General features: G+C 54.9%; 1 protein-coding gene across 17 annotated transcripts in view; it reads right to left on the bottom strand.

Moving 5' to 3' along the window:
• Positions 1–2,710: 2,710 nt before the first annotated feature.
• Positions 2,711–21,318, bottom strand: part of EHMT1 (euchromatic histone lysine methyltransferase 1) — a 223,349-nt gene continuing 204,741 nt past the window's right edge. For all 17 annotated transcript variants that reach the window (XM_055350313.2, XM_055350322.2, XM_055350316.2 and 14 more), the window contains 3 exons: positions 21,145–21,223; positions 4,314–4,489; positions 2,711–4,065 (listed from right to left, as the gene is read on the bottom strand). In XM_055350313.2, coding sequence (XP_055206288.1) covers positions 3,885–4,065; positions 4,314–4,489; positions 21,145–21,223 — 436 coding nt within the window. In that variant the 3' untranslated portion in view covers positions 2,711–3,884. The remainder of the gene's footprint in view (positions 4,066–4,313; positions 4,490–21,144; positions 21,224–21,318) is intronic.

Here is a 21,318-nt window from a genome sequence, read left to right as displayed (position 1 = left end):
CTCTGGACAATTAGAAAAGCAGGAAGTGCAACGGGTGGGGTGCCTCAGCGAGAGCTGGGGGAGACATACATCAGTGAAGGCAAAACTGGCTGGCGTCTTCTGTGTGACGTTTTGGTAAGCGATCTCAAAAGGCACCACTCGTGCCCTCTGACCCCTTCCCTAAGAAGGCAATTGCGCAAATGGATAAAGATGAAGTACGGGATTCTCCTTCACGGCGTCATTGCGCTTCGCGAAAGAAATATCATACATACGTCACAAAGGTTTCACCTGGCCCAGACACGCATTGCGTCCGACGCTCCTGCCAAAGCCAGGGGGGCTCTGCTCTTCCTTGCCTGACAGGAGACGCGCTCGGCCCGAGTGAACACAGCAGGCCGCAGCTGTGGCCCGTGTCAGGCGGGGGTGAGAAGGGGGATTTCTGGAGTGTTTCACGTTCCTCTTCCAGGTCTCGTGCGTTGAGTTTTTGGTAATAAACAGGTGTGACTTCCACAAAAACAAGTGCAACCTCGAGTTAACTGGGTGGCCTCTGCTCACAACCCATCCATTTCGGTGGCTGCCCTTCTGTGGGGAGGGCCTCAGTCCACCCAGCCTCAAAAGACCTCGAGGGGGTGTGCACAGCTGGGGACCCCAGGGCCCTATTCAGCCCCCTTGGAACGCACTGACCCAGGAAGGCCCCAGCTTGCACTCCCAGGACTGACGGAGCCTGGCCAGAGGCTGAGCCCTGTTCCCTGCCCTGGGGGAACTACGTTCCCGAGTCACCATGGGTCAGGGGAGGAGCTAAAAAAGGGGCCCTGGGTCCCTCAAGCCTGCATGTGGGGGGCGGGGGTGCCAGGAGCCAGCAGGAACAAGGACCCACTGTGTGTGGGCACTGCTGCCATCTCCTTGGCCTTCCCGGCTGGGGCCCCCTGGGCTCCACAGTGTCACACCCAAGTCCACTCACTGAGTGCCTCAGCAGGCCAACCCCCACCCAGTGAGCTCAGAGGGGCCTCCCCTCCAGCCCCACAAGCCTGTTTTCTCTCACAGACTACAGCCTGGGCCAGGACAAGGGTGCAGGCCGCTCTCTGCCCAAGTGGGCTAAGAACCTGCTAGGAGCTTTGCCCACGTGAGGGGTTCTGGCTGCTGCAGGACTAGAGGGCCAACCTGCATGGGTTTTCTATTTTTATTTATCCAAAGAGGAGAAAGAGGGAGGGGAGGGGGAGGGGGAGGCGGAGGGGGAGGGGGAGGCCTCCTGCCCTGCCCCGGCCCACCTGGTCCCTGTGAGACTCACCTGCCTGTTCCCCGCACCTGCCGCAGGTCCCCTCAGCCCCCTTCCCAGGCCTGCACTCCCTGGAGCACGTGCAGCTGCTGCCCCACAGCGCAAAGGCCCTGTAAGGTCTCTTCCTCCCAAGCCCAGAGTCTGGTTTAGGGATAAGGCGGTCACGGCAGAGCTGCCCAGGACCATGTGAGGTGGGCTCTGTGTTGGGTGCTCATTTTAAACGGCTGGAACTTTCTGTGACAGGGCCTAGTTGTGGGGCCACCCTGGCGGGCCTTCGTGACACCCAGAAAGTTTGCTGTTGGCTTAATTCAACCAATACCTGTTTGTACACCCAGCACCTGACCCAGGGCACGGAGCAGAACAGGTGGACACTCAAGCCACAAAAAGTAATTAGTCATCTGCCAGCTACGGGCTGTCCCAGGGGAAGGGGTTGTACCGGCTGCTCCTCTGGCAGGGCTGCTCCCCCCGCAGGGCTGGTGGAGCCGGCAGAGCCTGAGGTTCAAGCTCCAGTGGAACCTCAGTCACCTCCTGCCACTGCCTCTGGGATGAGGTAACCTGAGGCCCCTACACCCTCCTGAGCCCGGACTTGGCAGGAACCCAGCCCACCCCACACAGCCCCTCCTCACGGACGCAGACGTGAAAGGCTGTAGGCTGTCTGGGCTCCTGGAGGAACGTGGCCTCCCCTGTGGCCCTGTGCAGAGGGGTCACAGGTGGGCCACATCCATCCTGGGTCCGCCTGCCCAGTCCTTCATGCAGTTGCGCAATGTCTGGTGATAGGCACTCGTACCTCAGGCTGGACGACCGTGCACCCTGCTGGGGCCGTCTATTCACAAAGCGCAGGGCAGTTATGACTGTGCTGGAAAAGCATCAAAAATGCCTGCGTGAATTCTGTGTATTAAACCGCGGAGTGTCTGAGCGTGTTACTGAGGTTACACGAAAAGCCCTCCTGGGGTGAGTGAGGCCAGTCAGCATGGAGAACACAGCAGGCTGGAGGCTTTGGGTCTAGGGGTCCCCGTAGAGGAGTGGGGGTCATGGCTGGCAGGAAGTAGGACGGGCTCTGGCTCTCCCTTCTCCGGCCTCGCTGTTCAAGTGCAGCTCTGCCTCTGGTTGTGGGACTCACCTGATGTGCCCTGTCGGCTTCCAGAATGACGCCCAGAGTTGGGCACCTGGCGCTAGACACAGACATGCAAACACACACACACACACAAAACACACCAGTGTGCCCGCATTCGCACCACACGCACAATGCATTCGTGGACACACACAGACTCACTCGACACGTGCACAAATGCACAGGCTCCCCTAACCTCTGCCTGGAACGTCCCCTCTTCGGGGACAAATCTGGGGTGAAAAGGAAGCTGTACTTCCTTGGACAGGGGACAGAGAGCTGGGCCGGGTCCAGGGGGACCTGCAAGTTCTGCAGAGACCCTGAAATATGGTGTCATAATAAAAACCCCATTTAAAGTACTTCTCTTTTTTTTATTGATTTCATTGGAAACAGAACAAGAAATGGTCAGAGCCAAAAGACTGCTCTTAAAACTGTCAAAAACATTTTAACAGAAAAAAATAAACATGACTGCATTATGAATGTTTTAGAAGAGTTGCACAAAAAAAACCCCACTGTTACTGCACTAATTACAGTCTTTAAAAAGGTATATGCCAAAAAAAAAGTATATGACCTGCCAGGCCACCACACAAAAGGTGATGGCAAATTTATTCACACTACAAGACTAACATTTTTAAAAAAGTTTTTCCTGCATTTTATTCTAAAATCACTTTGTTCTCTTTATACAGTTGATAGTTTATTTCACGTGGTGAGTAGAAACCACACCAGAATCAGCACCGTTGTCTGTGTTTTGTTTTTTATTTTTTGTTTGTCCTAATGTTCAGTAATGGTAGAAAATAAATCAGTTTATTCATCATAGCATGTGGCTTAAAAAATCAACAGAAGGTGCCAGCGTCAACGGAACCGGCGGGGGCTGCACCCACCAAGCCACTTCCTCGAAAAGAAACGTCAGTTAGAGGTTTGATATATAGGACTAGATATAGGATTCCTTTAAAAAGCAAACCCACATTTTCTCCAAAGTTAGTGGTGGGGTCGGTCTCCTGACCTCTCCGAGCCTGACAGGAGACCGTGCCCTCCGTGCGGTCCCTGGGACTCGGCGCCAGCCACGCAGGCCGCGGGCAGGGCGAACGGAGCAGCTCGCGCTAACGGTGGCTTCGGCGGCGCCACACAGAAGAGTCTGGGCCGGACAGGAGAACAGAGCAACCCCGTGGTGCAGCGGGGACCTCGGAGGTCAGAGGAAGAAACGAGAAACTTCGCAACGACAAATCAGCATCAGAAACTCAGAAGGTGATGCCAGTGCGGACTCCCAGCGTCTTTGGGGCGCGGACCAAAGTGTGCGCTCCAGCCTGGGCACTGGGCCCGCGGTGAGGCCGCAGGTCTGGGAAGGCGGCTGGGAGGCATCCACACCCGCCCGCAGGGGCTGCAGCCTCACCTCCGACCCCTCCAGGAAGCCGGCGGCGCAGCCCCGAAGGACCTTTCGGATACGTGCGGAATCTCTCCTCCTCGTCCTCTAAACGGCGACGCGGCGGTCCCTGGCTCCCGAGCGCCCCGCTGGCCGGCGGCGTCTCATAGCGGGTCGGCGGCAGCCGCGGAGCTGGTGTCGGGCAAGCCGTCCTCCTGGGCCTCCTGGGCCGCGCTGGCCTGACGCTGGGCCAGGGCCGCGCTCGAGTGCCGGCACTTGGGGGAGCCGCAGCGGCAGCTGAAGAGCTTGCCTTTGATGTCCCAGAAGCGCTCTCCATAGTCAAACCTGGGGAGGGAACAGAACCAAGGCTCCAAGTCGAATCCCACCGGCACCTCCCACAAGCCAGATAAATTAAGGCAAGGCCAAAGCTTCCTCACCCCGATCTGCCGTGCCGCATCCCAGGTCGTGGTTTTTAGAACTACAGGAAAACCACTAGCATAAACCCGAGACAAGCCCAGGAAAGCAATGCGAGCCCCGTTCCTAAAACCGTCCCGCCGGCAGCGGAGATGGCCAGGGGCCGGGGCGGTGCGTACCCGAGCTGCTCGCCGGCCTCGATCAGGCGGGTGCTGAAGAAGGCGATCCGGGGGAACCGCAGGTCCTGGTGGGCCATGAACACGCGCACGGGCACCAGGTTGGGCTCGCAGTGGTGGTTGATGAACCGGCTGACGTTCCCGTAGAACCGCGCGTCGATGCAGTAAACCTCCCCGTCCTGCAGGGCGAGAGAAGCCGGCACGGGCTGCAGTTAGCAAGGCCCCGACACGCCAGCCTCGCCGGGTACGGCCATGCATGGCAGTCCCGGAGCCTGCAGTTGGGCGCAGGCCCGCCATGCAGGAGGGGTCTTCTCCAGTGACCTGTGGCGGCGGTGCGGAACCTCCGCCAGCCTTCTCCTCGCTGTGTGGCCACCCACCCCGCACCCTGCCCTCCTCGCTGGGCCTCCGTCTGCGGTGGGGTGGGGGTGGTGCAGGCCGTTCCCTTGACGGCGTCCCCATGGGGCTTCCAGCGTGGTGGAATGTGGACAGCGCCATCCCACCCGATGACCCATGGGGCTGTCTGGCACCAATAGGAGAAAGGAGGCCGGGGCTGCAAGAGACAGTGGCAGGGGCTGAGGGGGTCGGGAGGGATGGAAGCTGGCATCCGGGACACACTGTCTTGGTGACGAGGAGGCGGAGCAGTCCCCGGAGGGTCTGGGAAGACTCAGTGGCGAATGGCACCAGGGAGGACCGTCAGGCGGAGGCTGCCCACAGAAAACGACTTCTGCTGCAGCCCTTCCGGGTGCTGATGTGACTGTGGAACACGAGGCCGAAGAGACTGAGGCGTCCTCCTCACCCTGGTGCCTTGGAGAGGAGCCCAGGATTCCGGGTGGCCACATGGCCCTGGGCCCTGGCCCCTGGCACTGGCCTGTGATGATGGATTCTGAATTGACCGTAGAGAGGGGGACGAGGTGGGTGGGCCTGACCTAACCACGCAACCCCTTTAAAAGCAATTCTCTCTGGAGACCCAGGGCTTGGAGCTGCTGGGGCCTGGATGGAGGAGCTGCGTGGGAGGAAGGTAGGTGGTCCCGGCCGGCAGCTAGCAAGGAACCTAGACGCTGCCCACGCAACCACAGGGACCTGGGCTCAGCAGCACCCTGCCTGCGCAGCCCGAGGCCCGGCACGCCCAACCCCTGCTGCGCACACTGGGCCGAGTGGGTGGGCGCCATGGCGAGCTGCGGGTGGGTGGCGTGGTTTGTTACCCAGCGACGGGAAGAGGGAACACCACAGACGACAGCCAGGCAGACGGGGAAGGAGGCACCTGGGGCTTTCCAGGACCGAGTTCCGAGAGGGCGGGGCCTGCCGGCAGAGACACCTGGTCCACAACCTGCCCCAGCATGAACATTAACCAGAGAGCCAGGGACGCTCAGAGGTCAAGAGGTTAAAACCCAAACCAACAAGCGGGTAAAGGCGTGGACGAGGGCAGCTCTCCGTCAACCTTCACGGCGCGGGCAGTGACAAGACAGTAAACCAGGCGAGCACGGCCGCAGGACAGGACCAGCCACAGCCCCCAAAGCCAAAGGTGCGGGAAGCTGCCTCCTGGTTTACCCCAAAGAAACAAGAGTTCAGAGTGGCTCACCTGGCGTGGACTTTGGCCTCTGCTTCGGGGTCTGATGGACTAAGAATCTATAGGCGACCCCTCCTCGTGCAGAATGCAATTCCGGAACTAGCAACGGCGCACACACGAAGGTCTTGATAAGCAGCAAAATGGAGAGTGAGGGGCTTCCGACTGGAGGGGCCAGGCCCAGCTCTGCCCAGGCTTTCACCAGGGGCAGCTCGTCTGGCAGAGCACACAGCGCTGCTCCGAGCTTCTAAGATGGGTGGGGTGTCAAAGTCTGTGACACAAATCTCTGCCCGACCAGAACCAGATAAAGTCCAGAGGATGACGGCTGGAGTAAGGCAGATAGGCAACGTGGGAGGCGGGGCCTGCGGAGAGAGCCCAGCCAATCCTAGGACTGGAGAGAAGGCACAGGGGCCACATGGGTGGGTGGGGGGAGGGCCTGCGGAGGGAGCCCAGCTAATCCTAGGACTGGAACGAGGTGCAGAGGCCGCGTGGGAGGCGGGGCCTGAGGGAGCCCAGCCAATCCTAGGACGGGAGCGAGGTGCAGAGGGCACGTGGGAGGCGGGGCCTGTGGAAGGAGCCCAGCCAATCCTAGGACGGGAGCGAGGTGCAGAGGCCACGTGAGAAGCGGGGCCTGAGGAGGGAGCCCAGCCAATCCTAGGACTGGAATGAAGGCACAGAGGCCATGTAGGAGGTGGGGCCTGTGGAGGGAGCCTTGCCAATCCTAGGACTGAGGCGAAAGCACAGGGACCACAAGAGAGGCGGGGCCTGCAGAAGGGGCCCAGCCAATCGCACTAGGGAAACACAGCCCACGCGGAAGAGAAACCAGAGTCCTCCTCACATGTTAACAGGAACAACTCAAGTGACCTGACGCTTGAAACACTGAGGAAACGAACACGTCTGAAAGAACACTCAACTGAGTCCAGCCTTGAGATTAACCAGACACTGGGCCAACAGACACGTATTTTCAAGGCAGCTCCTAAGGCTGTCCTCAATGAAGAACAACAAAGCAAGATTTCAAGGCATGAAAATGTCAGAGAAATGAGAAATCTCAGCGGAGAAACAGAAAAAGAATCCAACGGAAATTCTACATCGAAATTCACTGGCTGCTGAAGCCATCACTGGGTGGATGAACAGAATCTCAGAGATCTGCCTAATGACAGGTAAAGTCAAACAAATTGACTTGTACGCAACATTATTTGAGATAAATAGCAAGGGCTGAAATCAACCTGAATGCCCCAAAAAGAAGGAGAAAGATTTCCATGTATGGACAATATGATGACTCTCCCCAAATCCTGTCGGGAGAAAGGTAAGGGCTCGTGCACTATCTACACTCTACCACTTTTTGTGTAAGAAAAGAGAAGGAATAAGAAATCTACTTGAGTATTTTTTCTCGATTTCTGCTGATGGTTACTGCAGGTGCTACAGTTGGAATGTGTGTGCCCCCCGACCAGACTCAGAGGCTGAGACCCCAAGGTTAGGGTGAGGCTTTGGGAAAGCGATTAGGTCATGGGAGTGGAGGGAATTGTGCCCTCATAAAAGGGACCCCAGAGAACTGCTGCACCCCCTCCACCACGTGAGGACACAGTGAGAAGGCACTGGCTACGAATCAGGAAACCCTCCCCAGACACCAGATCTACTAACGCCTTCATCTTGGGACTTCCAGCCCCCAGAGCAGTGAGAAATACATTCCTGTTATTTGTAAGCCTCACGGTTTACAGTGTTTTGCTATCACAGCTCGAATGGACTAAGACAGCAGGAAACAGAATACAGAGAACGTGGAGAGAAGCAAGGCTTTTCTGGGTGTGAACTTCCCAAGGATGCAAAAATTTTACACAATCAAAAAACAAAAAATTAAATCGTAACATTTAAAATGAACTAAAATTAACGTAACTGCCTATCAAGCCAGTGACACAATCACACAAGCAACATTTCTGGTGCCGCGAAGCACAAGACTGGGCCCAGCTTCCATGGAACATGTTCTAAGGAGTGAGACGCTGCAAAGAAGCGCAGATGCCATCTGGGAGTTGGACTGGTGCTTACTGTTATTGGTAATATCTGGAGTACTATTTTGAAACTAAAGATTTTAGAAACCAAAATTTTTATTGTAAGAGATACAAATATAAAATCAAAGAAGTTGGATAAAAACTCTACATTGTTAAATTTGAATTGGAAATATTAACATGAACACATTTTTAAAAATCTATTTACTTCATAGCTCTGTCCTCTGAAAAGTGAGTCGAGAGCCCATGGCACCCTGACAGCAGTGAGCACCCCAGAGTCTCATTTCAGTGTCTAAAAATCTTTCTCTTCCAAAAGCACAAGGACATCCTGGAGAAATGGCTGATTCCAAGTGTGGGGCAAGGAACATAAGGGAGGCCTGGGTGTCACATGGTACCGAACAGAAGTGTCACCAAAGGAGACGGGCTCGCCTGCATGGGCTCCCCATGGCCAAAGATGGGGCAGTTTGACCATTAAATAAGAATGGCTATAATTGATCAAACACATGTAAAAATGTAAAAAAAAAAAAAAAGTAAAAATCCATGAGCCCACGTTAACACTCAAAACACAGGAAAGAAAAAAAAGACCAAAATTTCTTTGCTACTACTTCCTCACTCTGAAACTTGATAACTAAATGGTAAGAATAAAGCATTGATCTTGCCTTTCTCTGAGGAGTAACCACAAAGCCCAGGTTTAAGGTTTATTTATTTAAACAGAAGAATGTCTGTTAATAAACAGGGAAGGCATGGATGCTCGGGGTGGCCAGTCGAAGTGGCCATAAAGCTCCCTATGGGACACAGCAGCCCCGGTGTGAGTGTCGCCAAACCTCAGCCCTTCCTCCCAGCTGGCCGCAAACACAGGATAAGAGAACAAGTGAGGTGACACCACGGGGGGCACACAGAAATGTGGACCGTGGGATTTCTCAGGCCGTCGGCCGGTCTCCCCCATAGGCCACTGTGTGGGCTGCTGGTAAGAAGAAACTTCTGGGATGTGCCAAGTATCATACAAGGGACAGCCCCGCCTGATTCCAGAGGGGCGAACCAGGGAAAGACATCGGGGAAACTAGGAGTCTGTAGATGAACCTCACGTGACGGCAATCTCAATCTCCTCAGGCAGCACTATTCACAGGCACACTCTGACGTCACTGGGGGTAAAATGTCACATTTGTAACTAACTTTACACTGTATCAGCAAAAAAGGATGAAACAAATAAAGCAAGATACTAACAACCATCAAGTCCAGGTGGGGGAATAGGAGCCTCCACTCTCCTGATTCTCTCTGCTTTCCGGTATGTCTGAAAATTTTCACAATGTGTGGTCAAAAAGGAATTGCAAAGGCAAGAAAAAGGAATCTCTGAAGGAAGTGGCAGAGAAGTAAAACATTTTTCTTCTATTTTTTAACTAAATAAGAGACTTGAATGCCTTTAAAATTAGGGAAGAGGCATCAGAGAAGAACCTGTGTGGAGAAAGTGCTGCCGCAGGTGAGGAGGTGCAGGTGGCAGACAGGTGGTGGCAGTGGGCGCACGGCAGGAGCTCCAGTGGCAACGTCTGTGAGACCAGGGCAGGGGCCTCCCCATGGTGCCTGGATGCCCCACCCGGGCTCTGTACAGACACCCAGGCCTGGTGCTTGGAGTGGACCTCACTACAGGTGCTCACTTCACTTCGCCAGAGGCAAAAGAGGCCATCTGGGAGGGCCAGGCCCATCTGGGCTCTTCCCAGGATTCCTAGCAGGCTCCACAGGCCCCCACGCAGCAAGCAGGAGGGGAGGCACAGAGGCGGCAGCTCTCCAAGGTGCTGAACTGGCACTGCTCAGAGCCACCAAGGGCTCATTGCAGACATGAGGCCCCAGGGCTGGGGACTTGCTATTCCTGGTCTTCTCATTTTTGTGGTTTTTCTGTCCAGAACCACCGGCCTTAGAGATGCTCTAGTGCAGTGCGTTAAAAATAACCCTCCTCCCACCCTGAGAACCTTCCAGCTCTGCACCAAGCGTCACTTGGGCCGTGAGTGTGGGATCTGTGGCTGCCCGGGAGACGTGGTACCTCCCCCACCCCGCACCCCCGCAGGAGCACACTTTGTGGCTTCTCAGGACAAGCCCCTTTCTCAGTCTGACCCCAGGAGCCTCCGCGTGACCCTAGAGGTCATGGGGTCTCGAGACCCTGTGCTCTGCTTGGCCTCACTGCCCAGACCAAAGGGGCCTAGAGTCAGGGTGTGGCCTTGGCAATGGTCATGCCTGACAACCCAGCCCAGACTCCCTGAGGCCACACACACATGTGGCAGCCTGGCATGTGCTGCCCCCCCCCCACCCCAGGGCATGTCCAGGCCATCTTTGGGGACAGGGTGTGGGTTCCATGCACCCTGAAGAATGCAGAGGGGCTCCTCCTGGGCACACCCCTCTGACCCCTGCTGATGCCCCTTGTCACTGGGACTTCCCTGATGCCCACCAGCACCCCCCTGGGGCCTGTGGATGGTCACAGCATAGGCTGTAGCCCCAAGAGACAAAGGGGCCGCCCCCATGGGCCATCAACCTTGCCCATGGCCTCCCACTGCGTGCCGTTCGCCCACGTCCCTCCCACGATGGCAGCCGGGCCGACCACCCCGTCGCACCCTGTCGGCTGGCACAAGGAGCCCCTTCACACAGGGGCACGGCCTCCCCTAGCTGCTCCTACGGTTCAGGGGCTTCAGATCCCAGAACCCTCAAAGGAACGGACACCGCTGAGGGCTTTAAATGTATCCTCCTGTGCTGCCCTTCCAAGGTTTCTCTGATGAAGAAACCTTCCACTAGGTTTCGGGCAAGCACACCAAGGAGAGGCCTCCCTGGGGCGCCAAGTTGATGGGAGATTTGAACAAAGGCCTAAAGAAGGTAAGGACTGGGAGGGCGGGTGGGCAGGATCCCAGAGGGCATGTTCAACAGCTCCAGAACAGCATGAGGGAGTGCGAGCAATTGTGACAGCAGTGGAGGGGGGCAGTCAGTGGGGAATGGGCTGTGCAAGGTTTGAGCCAAAAGCAGAGGGCTTGGGGTCCCTGTAGCCCCAGGCTGAGAACAGATGGCAACACCAGGGCTGGGGCAGACCCAGGGGTGGGTGCCCACTGCAATGGTCCAGGAAATACTTTGAAGGCAGAATCAGAAAGCTTCCTGGCACCCAGAGATTTTGGCGCTCAGGTGGACAGGGGTCTGGGGTCTGGGGTCCGGGCGTGGGTCAGAGCTGCAGCAGACACCTAGGAGGCTTTGGTGTGCTCGTGGCTCTCCACATCCCCAAAATGAACAAGAACCGTACCTGGGCCTGTGTGTCCATGGCTGAGAAGTGAGAGGGTGCAGGGAGGAGCAGGGCTAGATGATGCTGCTGCCTCGGGTGGGTGGGGACCAGAGCCTGCCCTGGACTTAGGGACACTCATGGGAGGCGAGGCCTGGCTGCATCTGGTTGCAGACAGACTGGAAGGCAAGGAATCAGGCGAGTGTGGCAGCTCTGGGGCATCAGGGAGTGTGGAGAGTGCTGACAGGATGTCCTGAGGAGGTGAGGGCGGGTGTGGCTCCAGACAGGAGAAGGAAGCACAGAAAGTCCATGCCATGGAACAGGTGTGAAGGCACAGCACAGACGTGTGGGGGAGGAGGCGGGGACCCCCCTGGCCAACATGACAAGCGAGTCAAGGAACTGAGAGCCTCCAGCAGCGATCTGATGGAGCAGTATTGTGCCTGTTGAATGTGACAACTTAAAAGCAGCCTGGTAAGTTGCAGTCCTTATTTTACAAAAGGATTGGCCCACAGTGAACTGGGAATATGGAAATGGCCCTTCCACACAGACAGTTTGGGAGGTGCAGCCCTAGGTGAGCAGGAGGAACCTGGCCAGTGAAGGCCACAGCCGCATCAGCAGGGAGACAGGCCTGTGTGCACAATGCTGCCATTAGGAGGTGGTTTCGAAGCCCCAGCAAAGCTCTCCCCTCTCCTCTGGGCTGTGGCTCCACCCGCCTGTCTTGGTCTCACTGGTTATCACGCAGTGAGAAGGCAGGGTCCCTCCATGAGCCAGGCGGCGGGGTCCTCCTGAGAACCAAACCAGTAGGTGCCTTGACCTTGGACTTCTGGCCTCCAGCACTGTGAGAAACCAGTCTGTTGTGCAGTCTATGGTGTTCTGTTACAGCAGCCTCAACGGACTGAGACAGGCCCCCAGGAACCAGGGCCACCTGGGGGCTAAAGTCAGCTGGAGTGACAGAGGCCACGGCCTGCAGCTTAGCTCTGAGGCCTCTTGGTTCCTGGAAGTGGACCTGGGGTGACCCAATGCATTTTCTTCAAGCAGGTTTGAAAATACAGTGTCTGGCACTCAAACAAAACTAACCAGAAACATGAGGAGACAGGGAAAGAAGAAGACAAGCAGCAAAACAGATGCTAGAAACAGACCTACAGAGATGCCAGATGCTGGAAGGAGAGACCAGGGCAGGAGATATGGCAGCAAGGAGACGGCACAGAAACAGGAACACACCGCCCCACCCACCCACCCCCCATGGACCCAGACTGACCACACAACACAGCCCTGACGCCACATGGTTAAAATACACATAAATTATTTCCAGTAACAACAGCATATAAATCAGATATTCACATTAACAGAACAAGGAGAAAAATCATAGGCTTATTTCAATAGATTTTTTTAAATGTTCAACAAAATTCAACAACAATTCATGAAACTCTTTGGGACAGAAAAGAGAACTTTGTTATTCTGATAAAAGCATCCCAACGCCTGCACAACAGCATCACGGGAAACGGTCCTGAAAGGCCATGCCTCCTCCCTGACACTGGGCAGCCCTGCCGGTGTAGACGACAAGAATGAGAAGTGAAACCAAGGGGACCGGGGCAGCCTGCGTGGTGATGACACGGGCACACACACACAAAACAACGGACCCACACATATCATTACACTTAATAGGTGACTTTAGGCCACAGGTTAAAGAGTTAATTTTAAAAACCTACTCTATTTCTATACATCAAGCAACAAGAGGAAAAATATGCCTCCTTCAAATACAAGAGCATCAGGGTTTCTGAGATGCTAAGGGCTCCTGCTTCTGACTGTGATGGGTCAGCTGGTGCTACACTTGCCCTCCCACCCAAGACTGACGGCCCAGCCAAATCCACAGGACACAAACAGAGGTGCCCAGGGTGGCACCTCTGGGCAGTTTCTCATACAGTTGAAGGTCATTCACACATGACCCAGCCAGGAAATGGCAAACGCCACATGGCATGTGATTCCACTTACATGATATTCTGGAAAAGGCAGGACTGCAGGAAGCAAGTCAGCGTGGCCGTGGCTCGGAGTGGGGAAGGCAGGTGCCCGTGAGGAGAGGGAGTCGGCCCACACACTTGTAGAATTCTAAGGCAGCCCCAAGAGTCTCCCTTGTATCAACCCGTCCCCTTGAGCGTGACTTGCTTCTGGCCCACAGAATGTGAGGAAGGCAGCGTGGCAAAGCCCCAATATTGTCCTGCTGGCCTTCAAGAAGAGAGCTGCCTCTAGGAGCTCAGAGCACCCCCGGTTGCCAGCCAGCAAGGAAGCAGAGGCCTCATCCTGCAGCCAAGGAAGTGAATTCTGACAACCCAGGGAGCATTTACACAAGGCCTGAAGCTAACATTAGACAGGGTAAGGACACCGCTTCCCCCAGTGCCGGGAAGAGAACAAGCATTATGCCCGACCTTCCAGAAAACAAAGCTGCACGGATCAGAACGCGAGAAGAAAAACTGTTTTTACTCACACATGACTTGACCACATGTGCAGACAAGCCTAATAGTCCAAAAAGTTACTAGAATTCATAAATATATTTAACAAGGTCAATGCACAAAAAAATCAAGTATTTCCACATTATTTCCAACAAACTGGAAAATTAAATTTAAAAACAATACTGTTTATAATATATGAAAAGTATGACGTGCTTAGGAATACATTTAACAAAACACAGTGTAAGATCTACATACTAAAAGCTACAAGGCTCTGCTGAGAGAAACTCAATATCAAACTCAAAGAGAGCTGGGCCACCTACAGACACAGGGTCAGAAAGCTCAATGCGATAATGGCCAGCAGATTTAGTGCAGTCTCAGCAAAAATTCCAGCAGCCTTGGCCTGTACTGACGCCCGGGCTCTCAACTGTCTATGGAAATGCAAAGGACATGGAGGAGCGAAACAGTTTTGAAAAAAAAACCGAGTATGAGGAGTATGAGGACCTAACACTACCTGGCTCCAAGCTTTACTATCAGTCAAGAGAATGTGGCATTGTCTGAGGATCAGCAAATAGATCAAAGGAACAAAACATGGTCCAGACGCAGATCTCCATCAGCTGGTGTAAGCAGAACTAGTGGTGCTGGATTAACTGTCTACATGGACACAGTGAACCTCAATCCTTACTTCAAAAACCCACATTTTTGAGAGACAGGCCAGGCTGGAGTGCAGTGGCTCGATCATGGCTCACTGCAGCTTCAAACTCCGTCTCGGCCTCCCGAAGTGCTGGGATTACAAGAGCGTGCCAGTGTGTCCGGCCTTAACTTGCATTTTTACATAAGACTTCTAAAAAAAGGAGAAAATCTTCACAATCCTGGGATAGACATGGAATTCTTAGGACATGGAAAGTAATAGAATTTTAAAATTCTGCTTCCTGAAAGACACTGTTAAGAAAGTGAGGAGGCAAGGCACAGACTAAGAAAATATTCACATCACACACATATTTATATGTACATCAGAGTCAGAAGATGGAAAGAGCTCCTACAACTCAAGAAGACAAGCAGCCAATTAAAAAACAGGCAAATTGGCCAGGCACAGTGGCTCACGCCTGTAATCCCAGCACTCTGGGAGGCTGAGGCAGGTGGGTCACCTGCAGTCAGGAGTTCGAGACCAGCCTGGCCAACATGGCGAAACCTCGTCTCTACTAAAAATATAAAAATTAGCCAGGAGTTGGGCCGGGCGCGGTGGCTCACGCCTGTAATCCCAGCACTTTGGGAGGCCGAGGCGGGTGGATCACAAGGTCAGGAGATCGAGACCATCCTGTCTAACACGGTGAAACCCCGTCTCTACTAAAAATACAAAAAATTAGCTGGGCGTGGTGGCGGGCGCCTGTAGTCCCAGCTACTCGGGAGGCTGAGGCAGGAGAATGGCGTGAATCCGGGAGGCGGAGATTGCAGTGAGCCGAGATTGTGTCACACCACTCCAGCCTGGGTGACAGAGCCAGACTCCGTTTCAAAAAAAAAAAAAAAAAAATTACCCAGGCATTGGCCTGGCGCGGTGGCTCACGCCTGTAATCCCAGCACTTTGGGAGGCTGAGGTGGGCGGATCACAAGGTCAGGAGATCGAGACCATCCTGGCTAACACGGTGAAACCCTGCCTCTACTAAAAATACAAAAAATTAGCTGGGCGTGGTGGCGGGCGCCTGTAGTCCCAGCTACTCGGGAGGCTGAGGCTGGAGAATGGCGTGAACCCAGGAGATGGAGCTTGCAGTGAGCCGAGACTGCATCACTGCACTCCAGCCTGGGTGACAGAGCGAGACTCCGTCTCAAAAAAAAAAAAAAAATTAGCCAGGCATGGTGGCCGGCGCCTATAGTCCCAGCTACTCAGGAGGCTGAAGCAGGAGACTCGCTTGAACCCAGGAGGCAGACGTTGCAGTGAGCCGAGATTGTGCCACTGCATTCCAGCCTGGGCGACAAGAGCGAAACTCCATCTCAATAAACAAACAAACAACAACAACAACAAAAAAACAGGCTTTTTTTTTTTTTTTTGAGACGGAGTTTTGCTCTTGTTGCCCAGGCCTACAGTGCAATGGCATGATCTCGGCTCACTGCAACCTCCACCTCCCAAGTTCAAGCAAGTCTCCTGCCTCAGCCTCCCGAGTAACTGGGATTACAGGCATGCGCCACCATGCCCGGCTAATTTTTGTATTTTTAGTAGAGACAGGGTTTCACCACGTTGGTCAGGCTGGTCTCGAACTACTGACCTCATGATCCGCCCGCCTCGGCCTTCCAAAGTGCTGGGATTACAGGCGTGAGCCACTGCGCCCGGCCCAAACTGGCAAATTTAAAAAATTACTTCACAAAAGAAGTATAAGGATAGCAACACACATATGAAAAGAGGCTCTTCATCAAGCATCAGGAAAGCAAATCTAAGTCACAGTGTTTGGAGCTCTCACTCACTGAGGTGGGAACGGAAGTGCTATAACCACTTTGGAATACTAGCGGTTTCTTTTAAAGTTAAAGGTACCCCATCATATGAGCCAGTAACTCCACCCCCATTTACTCAAGAAAAATAAAAATTCATGTCCATTAAAAACAAGTCTATGGGAGTCACAGCAGGTTTCCTCGTGATGGCAGAACTGGAAAGGACGGAGGCCCACCCACAGGCAAGCAGGCATAAACCAGCAGGGAGGCCAGGTGGGTCACTGTTCAACAACAGAAAGGAACAAACCACTGACACGTGTAGCCACGTGGGCAAATCACAAAACATGCAAAGCCGGACACAGGATTCCGTTTATAGAAAATGTGAATGCAGGTGGAACTCACCCACCAGGATGGGCAGGGGAGAAGGAGGGACTAAGGGCTCACAGGGGATTTGGGGGTGACAGAAATGCTCCATATCTTGACTGTGGCATTGATTACACTGGGATGTACATTTGTAAAAACTAAAACCATATACTTGAAAGTAGTTTGTTTTACTGTATTTAAATTAATTGCAATAAAGTTGATCCAAGAGAAAACAATCTCAAAAACCTATCTGATTTAAAAAAATCCAACAAAACATATACAAGACCACACCACAGAAAACCATAAAATATTACTGGGGGTAATTAAGAAAGATCTAACAAATGAAGAGATATACCATGTTCATGAACTAGTAAACAAGGTAGTAAATGCCTCATTTTTCCCTAACCTAACTGATAGGTCTAATACAATCCCAATCAAATCCCTACAGGAGCTTCTGTAGAACTTGTTAAGCTGACTTCAGAACTTACATGAAGACCAAAAAGAACAAGACACAAACTCTATGGTGAAGCTGGGCACAGTGGCTCACTCCTGCAATCCCAGTGCTTTGGGAAGCCAAGGTGGGAGTATTGCCTGAGGCTAGGAATTTGAGACCAGCCTGGGCAACACAGTGAGATTCCATCTCTATAAAAATAAAATAAAAAAATTAGCCGGGCATTGTAGTGCACACTTGTAGTCCTACCTACTTGGGAGGTCAAGGCAGGAAGATCACTTGAGCCCAGGAGCTCAAGGCTGCAGTGAGCTATGATTGTGCCACTGCACTCCAGCCTGGGCAACACAGCAAGTGCTGTGCTGGGCAATCCCAGCAATTTGGGAGGCCAAGGCAGGCAGATTACGATGTCAGGAGATCAAGACCATCCCGCTAACATGGTGAAACCCTGTCTCTACTAAAAATACAAAAAGTTAGCCGGGCGTGGTGGTGGGCACCTGTAGTCCCAGCTACTCGGGAGGCTGAGACAGGACAATGGCCTGAACCTGGGAGGCGGAGCTTGCAGTGACCTGAGATTGCGCCACTGCACTCCAGCCTGGGTGACAGAGAGAGACTCTGTCTCAAAAAACAAAACAAAACAAAACAAAACAAAACAATCCTCTAAGGTGAAAAGATGTAAACTACAGTAATTAAAATAATTAAGGTAACACAGCCCAGGCCAAGAACAGTCAGCAGACTGATTGATAGGACGAGGATACTGAGCTATGACCAAGAGCCACACTGCTGACTGGGGAAAAGACAGTCTTCTCCACAAGCAGTGCTGAGTCAGCCAGGTAACAAGATGGGAAAAAAATAAACCTTGAGTCTGATCTTATGCCACACACAGAACGGCTGTCAACCTACACACGGAAGCCACGTCAAAGCAAACAGGACCGTTTCTGGGAAATATTCAAGTTTTCAAAAAATATCACTAAGACATTACGAAAACCCAGTATTTAGAAAAAGACTGATAAACTAGAATAAAAAAAAGAACTTCTGTTCACTCCTAGACATCATTAGGAAATGAAAAAGTCACAGAGAGAAGGCGACATCTGTGGTGCACACGAGTGACAACACAGCCTTTGTGAGGATATGTGTCACCAGCCCACAGAAGGCGAGTCGTTCCACAGCAAGGCTGGAATGGGCAGCTCGCAGCAGAGGAGCCTCACAACTCTGCACACGGCATGCACACATGGAGGCTGCCGTCCCTTGAGGGCTCAGCCCCACTGCACAGGGAGATGCCTGTACACTGTGACCTTCCAGAGCCCAGCTTCTCTTCTATGAAACACAAGTCATTTCACCAACAGTTACTTCTTAGAAGGTGGCTGCAGGGACGGAGCCTGGGGTTGGGGTTGGCAGTCCATAGAGGCCACTGCTATGAAGACGGCTGCCCGGTGCCCTATTCTCTAGGTATAAGATTTATTCCGTGGTCTGGTGGCTGCTGCTTGAGATCAGAAAAACCTTTATTTCCCCACTGGCTTGGAGTTACTGCAAGTTTCAAGAGATTTTAAAATAGACAATGGATGAATTCCAGAGCAATGATGGGAACGAGGCTACAGTAAAGGGAACATGAGGGCTGGGATGGGTCAATCACCACTTCCCTAGCCTCAGAAAGCTCCCAAAACCAGGCTCCTGGAGTGGCCCCTGCTCTCTCCCACACAATATTCTAGCGCCTGGGCAGTGGGGATTGGGTGGGCTGGGGACACAAGGGACGTGTCTGTTGGCATTTCTATGCACACGACAGGAGGCTCATTGCTGCTTCACTCAGTCACTGTGAACACAGAGCCCCCCCTCAGCCTCTCTGCAGTCTCGGTACACAGCGCCCCTCGATCAGCCTCTCTACAGTCTCGGTACACGGCGCCCCTCAATCGGCCTCTCTACAGTCTCGGTACACGGCGCCCCCCCTCAGCCTCTCTGCAGTCTCGGTACACGGCGCCCCTCAATCGGCCTCTCTACAGTCTCGGTACACGGCGCCCCCCCTCAGCCTCTCTGCAGTCTCGGTACACGGCGCCCCCCCTCAGCCTCTCTGCAGTCTCGGTACACGGCGCCCCTCAATCGGCCTCTCTGCAGTCTCGGTACACGGCGCCCCCCCTCAGCCTCTCTGCAGTCTCGGTACACGGCGCCCCCCCTCAGCCTCTCTACAGTCTCGGTACACGGCGCCCCTCAATCGGCCTCTCTGCAGTCTCGGTACATGGCGCCCCTCAATCGGCCTCTCTGCAGTCTCGGTACACGGCGCCCCTCAATCGGCCTCTCTACAGTCTCGGTACACGGCGCCCCCCCTCAGCCTCTCTGCAGTCTCGGTACACGGCGCCCCCCCTCAGCCTCTCTACAGTCTCGGTACATGGCGCCCCTCAATCGGCCTCTCTGCAGTCTCGGTACACGGCGCCCCCCCTCAGCCTCTCTACAGTCTCGGTACATGGCGCCCCTCAATCGGCCTCTCTGCAGTCTCGGTACACGGCGCCCCTCAATCGGCCTCTCTACAGTCTCGGTACACGGCGCCCCTCAATCGGCCTCTCTACAGTCTCGGTACACGGCGCCCCCCCTCAGCCTCTCTGCAGTCTCGGTACACGGCGCCCCCCCTCAGCCTCTCTACAGTCTCGGTACACGGCGCCCCTCAATCGGCCTCTCTGCAGTCTCGGTACACGGCGCCCCTCAATCGGCCTCTCTGCAGTCTCGGTACACGGCGCCCCCCCTCAGCCTCTCTGCAGTCTCGGTACACGGCGCCCCCCCTCAGCCTCTCTACAGTCTCGGTACACGGCGCCCCTCAATCGGCCTCTCTGCAGTCTCGGTACACGGCGCCCCCCCTCAGCCTCTCTACAGTCTCGGTACATGGCGCCCCTCAATCGGCCTCTCTGCAGTCTCGGTACACGGCGCCCCTCAATCGGCCTCTCTACAGTCTCGGTACACGGCGCCCCTCAATCGGCCTCTCTGCAGTCTCGGTACACGGCGCCCCTCAATCGGCCTCTCTGCAGTCTCGGTACACGGCGCCCCCCCTCAGCCTCTCTACAGTCTCGGTACACGGCGCCCCTCAATCGGCCTCTCTGCAGTCTCGGTACACGGCGCCCCTCAATCGGCCTCTCTGCAGTCTCGGTACACGGCGCCCCTCCTCAGCCTCTCTGCAGTCTCGGTACACGGCGCCCCTCAATCGGCCTCTCTGCAGTCTCGGTACACGGCGCCCCCCCTCAGCCTCTCTACAGTCTCGGTACATGGCGCCCCTCAATCGGCCTCTCTGCAGTCTCGGTACACGGCGCCCCTCAATCGGCCTCTCTACAGTCTCGGTACACGGCGCCCCCCCTCAGCCTCTCTGCAGTCTCGGTACACGGCGCCCCCCCTCAGCCTCTCTGCAGTCTCGGTACACGGCGCCCCCCCTCAGCCTCTCTGCAGTCTCGGTACACGGCGCCCCCCCTCAGCCTCTCTGCAGTCTCGGTACACGGCGCCCCCCCTCAGCCTCTCTGCAGTCTCGGTACACGGCGCCCCCCCTCAGCCTCTCTGCAGTCTCGGTACACGGCGCCCCCCCCTCAGCCTCTCTGCAGTCTCGGTACACGGCGCCCCTCAATCAGCCTCTCTGCAGTCTCGGTACACGGCGCCCCTCAATCGGCCTCTCTACAGTCTCGGTACACGGCGCCCCCCCTCAGCCTCTCTGCAGTCTCGGTACACGGCGCCCCTCAATCGGCCTCTCTACAGTCTCGGTACACGGCGCCCCTCAATCGGCCTCTCTACAGTCTCGGTACACGGCGCCCCTCAATCGGCCTCTCTACAGTCTCGGTACACGGCGCCCCTCAATCGGCCTCTCTACAGTCTCGGTACACGGCGCCCCTCAATCGGCCTCTCTGCAGTCTCGGTACACGGCGCCCCTCAATCGGCCTCTCTGCAGTCTCGGTACACGGCGCCCCTCAATCGGCCTCTCTGCAGTCTCGGTACACGGCGCCCCTCAATCGGCCTCTCTGCAGTCTCGGTACACGGCGCCCGTCCTTCACCTCTGTGCAGTCTCAGGGGTTGCCAAGCCCCAACCCAAGATTCTCAGTTGGGTTTTGGAGGATTGGAGTGGTGGGTCTCAGGCCCACTCACAAGAAGGGGGCAGTTGGCTGCACAGGCTCAGGGACCTCCCAAGTCAGAGGTCCCTCCCTCCATCCATGCTGGGCACAGAACCAAGGCCAGCTCCAAATGCGGCGCTCAGCAGGTCTACAGCAAGCCCACTCTTGTCAACAGTAAGAGCTCTCATCTGAATCCCGGCCCTACTGGGACAAACACATTCAGGTTTTACAGTTCACAAGTTCCGCGTGGCCCCAACCCCACAAAACACATTACCTTATTGTCGAGATCAAAGAGGTAAGAATCTTCCTCTCGAACATCGGCTTCTGAGTCTGAAATCAGCTCCCCAACATACCTGCAGAGGGTGCGATGCAGGTGAGGCCCTGGAAGGCAGCGAGCACTGCCCACAGACAAGCACAGCCCAGACTCCGCAACCACAGGGAAAGAGCG

Source organism: Gorilla gorilla, chromosome 13 (assembly GCF_029281585.2).
Source record: "Gorilla gorilla gorilla isolate KB3781 chromosome 13, NHGRI_mGorGor1-v2.1_pri, whole genome shotgun sequence".
Classification (NCBI taxonomy): domain Eukaryota; kingdom Metazoa; phylum Chordata; class Mammalia; order Primates; family Hominidae; genus Gorilla; species Gorilla gorilla.
Note: the sequence above shows the minus strand (reverse complement) of the source record. Positions and strands in the feature narration are given on the sequence as shown.